Consider the following 14,433-nt stretch of genomic DNA (forward strand, 5'->3'; position numbering starts at 1 on the left):
GGTGTAAGACAAATTAACACAGCACACAGGGAATGCTAGCACAGGTTCACTCTTGATCTTGTCAGACAGGAAAAACACTAAGAAGGGGTTAATAATCTTACTTTATTCTAGTCTAGTTTTCTCTGAAGAGGATTGCTGATAATGGGAGCACAAACTCCTACAGCATTCCCTAATCACCCTTCTTGCAGGGGCCAGAGAGAAAGGGAGGCAACTATACCTACGTTCGATGGGGTCAGTTGAGACAGGCACAACCTGTACATCCTTTAAATCCCCTTATGCCTCAGTGAGGACAGTTGAGGCAAACACAGATTCCCCCCAAGCCTTGATGGAGGCCGATCAAGGCAGGCACAGCATCTGTACACTCAACCCTAATGTTCCCCCTAAGTCTCAATGGGGGTCAGTGGAGGTACACACAACATTTGTGCATTCAACCCTAAGGTTCCCCCTAAGCCTCAATGGGGGCCAGTTGAGGCACACACAGCATTTGTGCATTCAGCCCTAAGGTTCCCCATTCACTGATCAATAATCACCTGCTTTATAGGGACACCAGGCAAAGAAGGCATATTGCCAACAATAGCATCACAAATTTACATTACCCCATCCCTGTTTCTTACTGCACAGCTGCCATGGATATTTATATTATTTATCATTATATAATGCTGTACAAGCATGGTGGAGATGTTTTGAACCATGATTGTGGTTCAAATACCTGGGAACAAGAGATTGTTATGGCTATGGATCCTGGGAAACTGAACTTTAAGAAATAATAACAAAAATCCACTTTCCACACACTAAAATCCACCTTACTTACAGTAAAATCCATCTTCCTTATGCTTGGTATTTCAGTATTTCAAACCTGGGATTCATCATCATCATCATCTCAGTTTGAACTTTGCTATTTTCTCCAATGTCTCTTGGCATTTTTTTTTCCTGTAGGATTATGTTGAGTACAGTATTTAAGTTTTCTTTTTCTTGATTAAAAAAAAAAAGACCTGTAATGTCAGGTTATCTCTTCACATACTATCTTTAAGTTCAGAATTCTTATAAAACTTTCATAGGGTCTTCAAATCTTGTTGTTCTGTTAAACCTTGTTCAATTATTTTTCTTTATGTCTCTGCATTTTTTTGCATTATACTGTTTTTATCTTTTGTTCTTACTTCTCTAGTATTTGATTAGACTTGCTGATTGTAGCACCAATACACTATTCACAGCACTAACGGCAACTGTCAATATGCCAGCATAGTGCTCAATCACAAAATATAACAGACTCTCCATATTTAAGACAAAAGCAAAACATTCAGACACCAGGAAACTGAATCCATCATAGCAACATAGAAGTTAATACACCACAACGCAACAGAGAACCACACCATCCTTTAGCCTTCCCACCAACCAACACTCACAAAGTAGCTATCTCCCTAGGTGCATTCTCTCCTCCATCTCTAACTGTTCTAACTCCCAGCTCCTGTGGGCTCTGTTTCACCCTTCAGCAAACTCCTCCCACCACAGACTCCATGTGATTATATTCTGCCTATTAGGGGCAGGGAATATCTCCAAAGCAGGAAATTCCCTCAGGCTTATTAAGGGGCAGGGAAGATTTTCAAATTTCCATTTCCATTACACTGATTTCTTCCTTTAGCACTCTAATCTATGTCTTTATTCTTTAATATCCTCCCTTGTTCCTCTAATTTTTTCCATCCATTCTGGAGTTTCTTGCAGTTTCCTTGTCATTTCAAGGGTCCTTGCAAAATTTGTTATATGTACTTGTTTCATCTCCCCCAGGACATTTTGACTTTGTTGGAAAGTATTGTTGACTGAAATGGATAATTCCTTCAAATTCTTGCTTATTTCTTCTGAGTTAGCTTTTGTCTGTCTCAGTCAGTCAATAATAAATTTTCTATGATGTCTTTGTTTACTACCACACCAAATAATACAAGTAAAAAGCCCTTGAATTCAGATTTGATTCAGGATTCCCTCTAGAAAAACTATATCTCCAGGATTCCTCTGATCTGGGACTTCTGTCAATAAGTGCAAAAAAGGTTAATTTGGTATGATTTATTCTTAATGAAGCCATAATGGAGCTTTTTATGACCACTGATACTTTTTTTTAGAAGTTTATTATTATTTTTTTTTAAGCAATTGGGGTTAAGTAACTTGCTCAAGTTTACACAGCCAGTTATTTCTGGGTGTGGTGCTAAGTATCTGAGCCCAGATTCGATGCCCAGGTCATCCCAACACTGAGGCCGGTGCTCTTACTTGCTGAGCCACCTGGCCGCCCAACTCATCCTTATCTGTTGTCAGTTAATATTTCTATTCACACTGAATGGTCCTTTTCCTTCTTTGATTTTTCTTTTTTCCCAATATAGATTTTAAATAATAACAAAAAAAATCCTTTTTGTTTGTCTTCTCTTTCTTCATCAGCCTTAGCTCATTCTGAGCTCTAGTACTTCTGTTATCATTACAGGACCATGCCATACTTTTTTATTCATCTTTTGTCAGGAGATTTAAGTCTTGGCTCTATCACCTACTAGTCTCGTAACCTTGGGCTATATTTCTCCAGAAGTCAGAAGGTAGAACTGGAAAGGCATATGTTGGCTCAGTATAAGATTTATAAGATAAAAATATTCTAATGATTAGACAGTTTAAAAAGTGGGATAAACTGCCTAAATAGTTCCTTGTCATTGAAGTTTCTTGTCACTATGTTCCTTTTCATTGGAGGTATTAAAGCCAAAGTTGGATGATTTCTCATTGAGTTGTTGTAGAAGTGGGGTAGGTTTCCTGTATTGAGTGAGAAGTTAATTTAGAGGCGACTTCTAAGGCCTTTTCCAAATCTATGATTCTGCTATAGGAAGAAGGTAGAAACTACTTAACCTCATTGGCCCTCAGTTTCCTTATCTATAAAATAAAGGGATTGGATTGAGTGATCCAATCTTTCACTACTACATCTAATATTTTGTGACTTAGCAATAGCTCTTCTGTTATTGATGTTTGTAATCACAGTGAATAGTATACGGTTGTTATGTTCCATTTCTAAGCTCTTTGTACTTCTTTGCTTTAGATTATTTGCTATTTAAACAGGTGTCCACATTGATGATCTTCCCTTTGAGCTCAAATTCAGATCATTTATATAGCCTTGCTTTGTATGCCTAAACTATTGGGATTGTAGAATTTCCAAGCTCATGAATTTGTGTCCATCCATTTCTCCACACCTCTCCACTTAATTTCTGGAGAACATATTAGCTAGAAATGTTAATGAATTATTCAGGGATTTGTTTATGACACTCTAGCACAAAAACAGCAATTGGGCAGATTAATCCCAGAATAGCAAATCCACTGAAGGGCCAGAGGTCCTTTCTCTATCACCTTCTTGAAGACCTAAGATCCATTTGCTGAATTAAAAATTGTCCTTCAGGCTTTATGTTATTCTCTTCCCAAGATGTTTTTTCCTTGTGTTTTTCCCTTTCCCTTCCATCTGAAGCCTATAAACTTTCTAGTACTGACCTATTATGCCATTTCAAAGTCTGATCAATAAAGTTGTTGCTGAGAAACACACCAATAGAACAGCTTTGTATTGCCTGAAATATAGAATGTGAGAGCTAGAGGAGACTTTAGATTATAGAATGTTAGGACAAAGGGTCATAAGATTTTGAGATATCTAGGCCAACATGGAATGTTGATCTGTGGAGGATTTTCAGAATAGAGAATGATAAAGATGTAGCGGAGCTTAGTATAATGTAGAATGTTTAGGACATAGGGCAAGCAATAATTTTAGTATTAAACCACACTGCTCATACTCCCATATAGGGTTGTGTGGCCACGATGAAAACACTGATGTAAAATAAATGTATTGATAAACACTCTCAGTATGGTTAACATGCACAGGCTTCACTCTAGCAGAGGAATGACGGTAGGGACCAAAGTGTGAGGGAAAGAATTGGACCCACTGGGCTCTATTATTCTTGGGGACTATGGCAGTCTTTGTTAATAAGTTAGGTGATTAGGGAAGAACATTCAGTCTTTCAGGTTCCTAAGAGACCATTTAGCTTAGCATTTCAGTATTCTTATGATTCTGCACCTTCCCTAGACACCTACCTTACACCTAGGGAGTGATTTAGGCATTAGGGAAAAGTAGCAGTTTTGCATTAACGAAGCAATAGGGAAAGATTGGTGTATCAGTTTCATTAACATTATCATTTTCATAAATATCATGCTGATATTAATAAAGGCCTCATTGTTGACGCTCCATTAGGCAACCAATGATATATTTCAACTTTATTGATGAGTAGAGGCAAAATTAAATCAAATTCAAACTGTCTAGAGATAATATCACTTTATATTTACCATTCCCCAGATTTCTTCCTTAAGGCTGCAATATTGCCTTTAACTCCTGTCTTTGGTTGAGGTAGATGTGGGTATTCAGTTACCTTAAACATATCACATTTGTTTTTGCATGAAAAGATGTGAGGTCCGCGGAACAGTAGAGTGGAAATAACATGGAATTTGGAATCAGAAAACCTGAGTTTGAAACTGGCATGCTCTTTACATGTGTAATGCTGCTCAGGTCACTCCAACCCTTAGGCTTTCTTCATCTATAAAGTTAGGAGGTTGGACTAGATGATTCCCAAAGTTTTCCTAGCTCTAACTTTTGTTATTTCAGTTTAAATGCAGAATGCCATTTGCTGGCTGTGTGAGATTGGACAAATCCCCTTTCTGAACCTCATTTCTTGATGTGTAAAATGGGCATCTCTGTCTCTACCCATCCCAGCTCACAAGGTTGCTGTGAGGACTGAATGAAATAATGGATGTAAAAGTGCTGAGTAACTAACCATAAAGGACTATATAAGTGTCAGCCATTATTATAGCATGTGTGACTGTTACTTTAGGTTTCACTGCTAATTAACTGGCTTAAACTTTTAACCAAGATCATAGGGTTCTTCAGGCTGTTTAAGTTGATCCTCAGATTCAGTCTTCAGTTCCTAGTAAAAGTTACTCTTTATAGAGTGTCTCAAACACTGAGTCAGCAGTTTCATTACTAGAGTCTTTTCAGAACCTTTTGTCAGGGAGGCAACAGAGTATAGTGGAAAGTACCCTTGACTGATCTAGGAAACATGATTCTAGCCCAACTAACTTTGTGATGTTGAACAAATCACTTCTCATTTCGCGGCCTGTTTTCTCATCTATAAAAGGAGGGAGTTCGACTAGATAATCTCTAAGGCATCCCTTCCAGCTCTAACATTCAGTAATTCCTAAAGTTTCCATTCTCTGAACTAGTCATCCTCCTTAGGACACAACCCCTAGACTCTTCTCTTCTATTACTTTTCAACTTTCAAACATTTTCTAATGATTGCAAACTGTATTTTTCATCAAAATAGTGCTTTCTTTACTTTTCATTTCTGCCTTTCAGGCTTCTGTCTTCAGGAATTTAGCATACCATACCTCTCCACTGTTAACTTTTTAGTAGCACCATAGAATCATAGATTTAGACTTTGGAGGAACCTTAGAAGCCTCCCAGTCTGATCTTCTCCCTTTAGAGATTAAGAAACTGTGTCACAGGGAGCTTTGACATAGTTTCCATGAAGAGTGAGAAAGGAAATCGATTAGGAAAGAATAGAAGCATTGTTTCACTTCAAACAAAGTCAGATAGCATGAATTTTTAATCGTCCAGTCAACATGGTTATGAAACTTCCTCTAGATTGGTTAGGAAGGGTGGGAAAGATAGAGGGTAGGAATAATCCAGGCTTGAAATTTGCCTTGGGAGTAGACAAGAGATGAACTGCATTAAGAGATGATGGATTCAAGAATACAGGGCAGTACCGAGTTGAATTAGCTAAATATAATGTTGAAGTTGGAAAGGAAAGAAAGTGAAGTCAGAACAGGTAATTCATATTTTGGGAGAATAATTTTAGAGGGAGTGAACCATGGAGAGAGATGGAATAATAGGATATTGGAAGCAGAACACTTGTGGGTTAGGGTGAGATCTGGTGTGTGACCATCTTCCTAGGTGCATTGAGGTGGAGTAGAATATGTATTAGTATTGAAGGAAGCTGAAGAATTGGGAGGTTAAAGAGCTTGAGGGAGCATCTATGTGGATGCTAAAGTTCCCTGGCAGGAGTTGAGGAAGAGAGGAAGATAGTGAGCCAGGTGCTAAAGTCCTTGAGGAAGGAGGGAGAATGACTAGGGGATCAGTATACTAGGTTATAATAAAATATATACATATATGTACATATGTGTGTATAATTGAGTTTGAAAAGCAGTGAATTTTTTTAAAACCTAGTAATGTTAATGAAAGTCTCCATGTGTTTTGAATTCAATATACAGTTTTTAAAATTAATTTTATTTTTAAAATCGCTGTTAAAGGTTGGTTTCTGCATTAGCTGTCTTTGAACTCACTATTTTTGAACTTGATCCTTCTTTATTCATTTTATTATTTTAAAGACTTTAACTAAGGTTATCTGTGCATTAGGCAGCACTTAGTTTCGTCTCTGGAAGTAACACGTTATGGGTGCTAGAGTAAGTCACTTCCCATCTCTCGGGTAGTTTGTAAATGCACCAGTTTCTGCACACTGGCTTTAACATACACAAATATCTGTTTTCTTACAAGTATAAATAATGTGAATTTTTTTACTGTTGACAATATACATGACAATTTTGGAAAACTATCATTGTTAATCATTTAAATAGCATAAAAGCAAATTCAAATTTATTTTAATAGCTCAAAATGACAATATGTATATAGAAAGATTTTTAAAAGTAGAGATAATTTAAAAGCATGAATAAAAAATGAGACTATTTGGTAAATAGAGTATTTGAACTGTATTATGAAGACTGGAGCATTGAGGATGAATGTATATGTATAATTCTTATTAATGTGGGGAACTACCTTAGAAAAGGAAGACTGGTAAGCCACAAAATGGGAAACATAGAAGAAAATTTAAGAATGTAGTTTATCTTCGGTCAAGAGAATGAGTAACAATTTTCTTTTGAGGCTCATATTTCATTTGGCATAGCCTATAGTAGTTTGTTGTCGTAGAGTTTCTTTTTCACAAAATATTAGACCTGGAAGAAAAGCTCAAGATAGGTAATCTAGTTCTATCTTCTAATTTAAAAATGAGGAAACTGAGGTCAAGAGAGGAAAAATGACTAGCTAGAGTAGCTACTACAATATGTTACAAACAGACTCAGAACTGGGACCTAGGTCTTAATTCCAAGTCCAGTATTTTCCCATCAGCCCTCAATGAGGCAGATTTTCCCATAACTTTTCTGATGCCTCATAATGATAAGGAGTTCTGAAATCTTTTACTTAAATTTTTTATTATGATTTAATAAACTTTAACAAACATGTACATTTTGATATATAAAGAACACAAAAAAATTGTATATGAAATTGTGAACTTATACATAGTTTAAAAATATGTATAAAATTTAACATGGTAGTAACAAAGTTGCCCTCCTTGTCTGAATTCTGAACTTCATTCTCCTTTCTTCTTTATTTTGGACATTCGTTAGAAAAAAATTTTTTTTTTTTAGTTTCAAATTCATTCCCTCCTTTCCTCCTATTGAGAAAGCAAGCAATATTATGTCAGTTTTACATGTGAGATCATGCAAAACATATTTCCACACTAGCCACTTTGAAAAAAAAAGAATAGCAAGATATATAAAGAAAGTGAAAAAAGTATGCTTCAGTCTGCATTCAGAATTTGATCAGTTCTCTCTCTGGAGGTATATAGCATTTTTCATTATGGGTACTTTGAAATTGTCTTGGATCATTATATTATGATATCAGAGTAGCTCTTATTTTTTTTTAATATAAAGTAGGCTCAGTTCCCCATATATCTGAGAAATTAGGCCTTTGTCAGAGAAACTTGCTATAAATTTACTCACTTAATGATAAACAAACCTTCACCTGGTCATACCCTCTACATCCCAGTAATTCTATATCCCTGTAGATTGTTATTCAAACCCTATCTACCCACTACATGATTCCTTGTTTCTATCTTTCTCAACCTACCCACCCCAAAGTCTGAACTAAATCTTACCCTTCCCTTTCACTTGTGCCCTCTGGAATGCCTGCTTCATAGGCAACAAACTTGTTTTCATTTTTTGGCTGCCACTGAGACCTGGTTCTCTCCTGATGGCACAGCCTTCCTGACCACTCTTTCCAGCATTGACTACACTTTCACTTATTCCCTTTACCTTACTGGCAGAGGTAGGGAAGTTGGAATATTATTTGTTCCCTGTCCTCTTCAGATTCTCTGCCCCCTTCCCCCCTATCACTCAGTAACCTCTCCCGTGAGGCTTATATAACTCTCTATATCTCCCACACAATCAAAATCCTAGTAGCTGTTATCGATAGACTTCTAGGACACTCCTCATCCTTCTTCAATGAGTTCAGTTGCTGGCTCACAAACCTTTTTTCCTTCCCAAATCCTGTCCTTTCATGGGGGAACTTCAATATACATATTGACACTCCCACGAATACCCTAAACTCCCAGTTCTTCAATCTACTCATTTCCCAAGACCTACTTCTCCATCCCACCTCAGCTATACATAAAGATGGTCAGTCATACTCTTGATTTAGCCATCTCCCACAAATGTATTCATGAACTCTGAAATTCCCTTATCTGATCATAATCTAATGACTTTCCACCCCTCTTCCTTCTAATCACAAACCCTGCTTTTCATCTATGCTGTGACCTTCAAATCCCCAGCCCCTCAATTCCCTTCCAGACTATTACCCCTATACTAGCCAAAGTTTCCTTTTACTTTCTTGACCCCTTGGTAAACCAGTTCAAAATTACACTGTCTTCTTCTCTTGTTTATCTTTCCCCTCATCATATCACTGATTGTGCCCGGCCAAGCCTCAGTGTTGGGTCACACCCACCATCTACTGCCTCTACTTCTACATATGTGGTGTTGAATGAAAATGAACAAAATCACGCAACCATTCTAACTGGGTCCACTGTAAATTTGTTACATAACCTCAACAGACCATCTTTGCTACAATGCTATCTTTCTATACCATTGGTCTACTTACCTCAAACCCCTGTTCCTACCCTTCTCTCATCCTCTCAGATGAGAACCTTGTCTCATATTTTGCTGAAAAAATCAAGGCCATTCACCGAGTGCTCCCTCTTCTTTCTTCCAATGCCTCTGCCATTTTCTCCTTTTTTTTTACCTTTGTCTCACATAAAGAGGTGGCCCTTCTCCTTAACAAGGCCAACCCCTCTACCTATACAAGTGATCCCATTTAATTCTGTCTCCTCTAGCAAATCACATCTTCTATCATCCCTACTCTATCTTTAACCTCTCCTGGTCTCCTGGCTGCTTCCTTACAGGCTACAACCATGTTTATGTCTCCCCCATCCTCAAAAAGCCATCACTTGGTCCTTCTGCCTCAACTAACAATTTTCATATATTTCTTCTGCCTTTTTTGGCTAATCTTTTTGAGAAGGCTGTCTCCAATAAGAACCTCCATTTCCTCTCCCCCTCTTCTTAACCCCTTACAATTGTTGTACCCAGAAAACTCAAGCAAGACCCAAGTAACAATTTAAAATTGGACCCTTTATTATACGCCATGTTAGGTGATCAGGCCACATGGCGGGCTGTCAGGTACCACCCCACCATCCCAGGTCGTACAGCAGCGATCTCAGGTAAAGCCTCAGCTTTTAAAGGGATGCCATGCGGCCAAGGTTAGGTATTATGTAAGCAGAAACTTGCAGAAGCCAAAAACAGTGATTGATCAGTACACACCTCAAAATTCCCGCCAGTGCCAAGTCACCCTGATCCGGAAGCCTGCCCACCTCTGTGGAGGTGGGCTGACTAGGTAAGGGTTTGAACATCTGTTGGGGGAGAATGGAACTGACCTGGCAGTCTGCTCACTTCCCTGAGGGAGGGCTGAAGTTGGGGGATGTGAAAACCAGGTACAACACAATCAATCTGGCTTCTAATCTCCTCATTCCATTGAACAGCTCTCCCTGAAGTTACTAATAGATCTCTTCATTGCCAGATCTTCAGATTTTCAGAATCTTCATACTTTTTTATCTCTTTGCATCCTTTGACACTGTTGGTTGCCCTCTTTTCCTTCACATTCTCTTCTCTCTAGGTTTTCTCAGTAATACTCTCTCTTCATTCTTCTCCTACCTCTCTGACCACTCCTCTGTCTCTTTTACAGGATGCTCATCCAGGTCATGCCCACTAACTGGGTGTTGCAAAGGACTCTGTCCTGGCTTTCTCAAAGTCCTAGCTCAAATACCACCGTCTTCATGAAGTCTTCCCTGATAACTCCATTTAGAAAGCATCTCTCTCTTCTGATGTCAAAGCACTTTAGAATATAAGTGTAATATACTATTAGTTTTGTATTCATGTTTTATCTGCCCCTACTAGACTGTAAATTCCTGAAGAGTAAACTGGCTTTTCTTTGTATATCCCCTAGTCCTAGGGTGAGTAACCTGTGGCCTTGAGGCTACATGTGGCCCTCTAGGCCCTCAAGTGTAATCCTTTGACTGAATTCCAACTTCACAGAAGAAATCACTTTAATAAAAGGATTTGTTCTGTAAAACTTGGACTCAGTTGAAAGGCCACACCTAAGGACTTAGAAGTGGTCTCTAGGGCACAGTTCCCACTAATAAAGGCTTCATTGTGTTCAATAGCTACCTAATAAATGTTTGTTGAATGAATGATTTAATTCTAAAATCTCAGGATCACAGCATTTAGAACTAGCAATTTTCCCCACCCTCTCACCTCTCATCCTCCCCTTCCCGTAATAAAAGAGAAGAAAAATAAAACCCTTGTAAGTTTGTATAAGTCAAGCAAAATGAATTCCCAGATTGGCCATGTCTAAAAAGATGTCATATGGATTATTTTGAGGAGTTTGTCAGTGAAATGGGAAGAGATATTAAATGATGTGTATGTGTCAAATTGAAGGGTTTTGTTTGTTTGTTTTAATGGAAAAAACATGGGCATATTTGCTAGGAGAAGGGAAGGAGCCAATAATTAGGTAGTTAGGGGTAGGAAGGTAAAGAGGGGTAAAAGAAGAAAGAATTATTGATGAGGTTAGCTCCAAAGGGATGGAAGGTGATTGGTAGGAAGAGTGTAAATAGAAGGATCAGCTTTGAAGGGGAGAAGAATCATCTCTTGATCAGAGATTGGGATAATGGAAGAGAGAATTGTGAATTGTGAGATGTAGCATAGTAGAGAAGTGGGAGCTCATGAGAAACTATTCCTATTTACTAAATAAAGTTTGAAGCAAAGTCCTCTTTAAAGAGGGAATGGTGTGGGGAGGCTTGAGGAAAGAAGGGCTAGAATAACTGTTGTTGGAGATAGGTTATAGTCAATTTAGGGAAGAGTACAAGGATTGCCTTGGGGCATTGAATACCCAGTTGAAAATAGAGAAAATAGCTATAGTGGGCCTTATCAAAATGGTTGCTGATTTCCTCCAATATGATAGGGGATAGGAAGGGTAATGTAAGGTTGGGGTTTGGCAAGGCAGGAGCCAAGATAAAACCAGGGCCAAAGGATCCAAAGTAGAGGATACTATAAAGTTGGTTAGGCATAGGGTTAAGACCAGGAAGTAGGGAAACTGAAGCCAGAGTAGGGGTGATAGCCTGGGAAAGGATTGATAGAAAGAGGAACTGGAGGTCATGGTGAAGATAAAGAATAGATTTAGGAATGAGATACAGTGAGACATGAAATGATAGGAGTTTCTTGTTGGATAGAGGGATTTCAGAGTTCTTGGATATGGAAGTGGAACATTTATAGATAATGATGACAGCAAGAGTTTGAACATTCACATGTATGGTTAAGATGAAGTGAAATTATTGGTAATAGGAGTTGAGCAAATTGGAGAATTGAGGCCACGGTATTTGAGGAAACATCATTACATATATTGAAGTTCCATGTATGAGTGAGAGAGAACTACTGCAATTCAGGTACTGAAAAACCAAGAAAGGAGGCTGCAGGACCTCGGAGACCTAGTAGATAATTGCTACCCAAATCAGATAAAAGGGAATAGAGTCAGCCTCAAATAAGGGGTTGCTGAGTGATGACAACAGAAAGAGGCTCTGAAAGCAAGAAAGACTGTGGTTGCTCATAGTTCTGTTCCAGTATTTTGGAGAGCAGGGGCATTTGAGAATCTAGTACCAGAGAAGATGGCCAGGGAAGTAGTGTCTTCTAGTTGGAGACAGGTCCTTAAGTGCCAGAAATGAAGGCGCATGAGTAGAAAAGGTGAAGGATTAAGAGATGTTTGGATACAATGGGCTCCAGAGGGCACAAGGGTATGTACAAGAAGAACTAGAGTAGGACTTGGGAGAAGGCCTGGGGTGAATTTGGATGAGAAAATTCTCTGTCGTATTATATTTTGTATACTTGTGCCCCCTAACCTCCCCCCTATCAGATAAACTCCCTCAGGGATGGTTCTTCATTATCTTTTGTTATTGTATCTTTAGTATTAAGCACAGTGCCTTGTAAACTTTAAGGCTTAATAAGTGATTCAGGTTGAATATTGGTTTTTTGGTTTGTTTATTTTCCTTTCCTAAACGGTAGCATTTAACAGCTGGAAGAAAATGGCATATGTTTTCTTCTTGTTTTCATGGTGTCTTCTGAATTAATAACACTACAGTCCATTTGATGCAAAATAAAATGATTGAAAATGCTATAAATTATAAATGTCAAGTTGTTGATGCTTATAAAATGTATAACATATGTCTTGTTTTGTTATGCCTTTTAAAATTAATATAATTTGTTTAAAAGGTGTGATTCTGTTTTATCTCCTTTTCAATTTGGGATGCTTGAAGAAGCAGCATAGAGGAGTAGAAAGAGTATTAGCCTGGGAGCTTGGAGATGTAGTTTTGAGTCTTAGTTTTTCTACTTAATAGTGTATGTCCTTGATGAACTCACAGTCCCTGTAGGCCTTAGTTTTCTCTCCTGTAAAATGAAAGAATCGAACTAGATTACTTTTAGCTCTAAATCTATTATCTTGTGATCTATAAAATGATGGTGTAAACTAAATATTTCTCCTAGCTTTAACTTTCTGTTTTCCAAACTTGTATGAAAATAGAGCAGTAAGGACCTTTTTTTTTTTTTTTAAAGCAATTGGGGTTAAGTAACTTGCTCAAGGTTACACAGCCAGGTGTTTCTGGGTGGGTACTAAGTGTCTGAGCCCGGATTTGATCCCAGGTCATCCCGACACTGGAGCTGGTGCTCTTACTCACTGTGCTACCTGGCTGCCCCAGTAAGGGACCATTGAAGACAGAATTTTAGAGCATAGATTGTTAGATCTAGAAGGTGATCTTAGAAAATAGAATGTTGAAGCTGCCTTCAGCTTTGGATAATGGTGAACTTAAAAGATAAAAATCAGTGAAGATTATATAGACTAGAATTTCAGAAACATAAAAAGAACAAATGATATTAGTGTAATTTCCATGTGAACATAGAAAATAGAATGATAGAAAAGAAAAAAGATAGGAAATTAAAAATAAAATAGAAAAGATCTAACATTTAATGCTAGAACAGAGAATTTAGAACATTAAAGTTGGAGGGGATCTTAGATAGCATTTTATTATATCCCTTTATAAACTGAAGTCAGACAGGGAAAATAACTTGCTTGAGGTTTTAAAGCTAGCTAGTTATGGAATTCAAGAAGTATTAGTCCCGTGTCTTCTATGATATAATACCAAAGAAATGTGGGATTGATCTCTACTCTCCATGAGAGAGTTTAGTTGGAAAAAAGAATTTATGTGATGAAACAATTAAAAGAAATAGGAGACAGAATATGTCCAGGTTTTAAAAAATTATCTTCTTGATCTTTAAGATCAAAACAACCAACTTAGGTAAAAGTGTATTGCTATTCAAATTTCCCACTACCGAATTTGCTTGAACCTTCAATTGTAGCTAAAAGTTCATGGGAACAGAATGAAAGTAATAGCCTAATTTTTTTTTGTTTCTATTTCTTCCAGTTTCCCTTTGGTCGTCGCTTGCCCTGTGATATCTACTGGCATGGAGTTTCCTTTCACGATAGTGACATACTCTCAGGTCAAGTGAACAAGTTCCCAGGTACCAGTTGGCATTGCTATTCTTTAAGAGGTTTCCTAGGTATATTCAGTAAAAACAGCAGGTCTCAAAACTCAAAATTTGTGAATTCTGAAATGGAATTCATTGCTGAATTTTATCAGGTTATCTTGGAAAAAAGGTGAACTTAAATATTATTGTGATTCAGACTTAAGATTTCATAGACTAGAAGCTCAGAAGCACAAAAAGATGAATTGTACTGGTTTAATTTCACTATGAGCACAGACCAAAGGATGTAAAAGTGAAAGGGACCTAAGAATAAAGAACATCTGGAGTTAAAGCTGGGTGGAGTCTTAGCACAAAGAATATTCAAGCTGCTATCAGGTTATCTTGGGAGATAAGTGCAATCAGTGATATGATCAAGTTATA

General features: G+C 37.7%; 1 protein-coding gene across 1 annotated transcript in view; it reads left to right on the top strand.

The window, feature by feature from the left end:
• TTLL11 (tubulin tyrosine ligase like 11) overlaps positions 1-14,433 on the top strand; it is a 264,316-nt gene that overhangs the window by 16,624 nt on the left and 233,259 nt on the right. Inside the window, exon 2 of the mRNA XM_069073757.1 lies at positions 13,953-14,049. Coding sequence (XP_068929858.1) covers positions 13,953-14,049 — 97 coding nt within the window. The remainder of the gene's footprint in view (positions 1-13,952; positions 14,050-14,433) is intronic.

This window comes from Petaurus breviceps, unplaced genomic scaffold (genome assembly GCF_028583685.1).
Source record: "Petaurus breviceps papuanus isolate PSGF00001 unplaced genomic scaffold, PetGlider_PUasm1.0 90879, whole genome shotgun sequence".
NCBI lineage: Eukaryota > Metazoa > Chordata > Mammalia > Diprotodontia > Petauridae > Petaurus > Petaurus breviceps.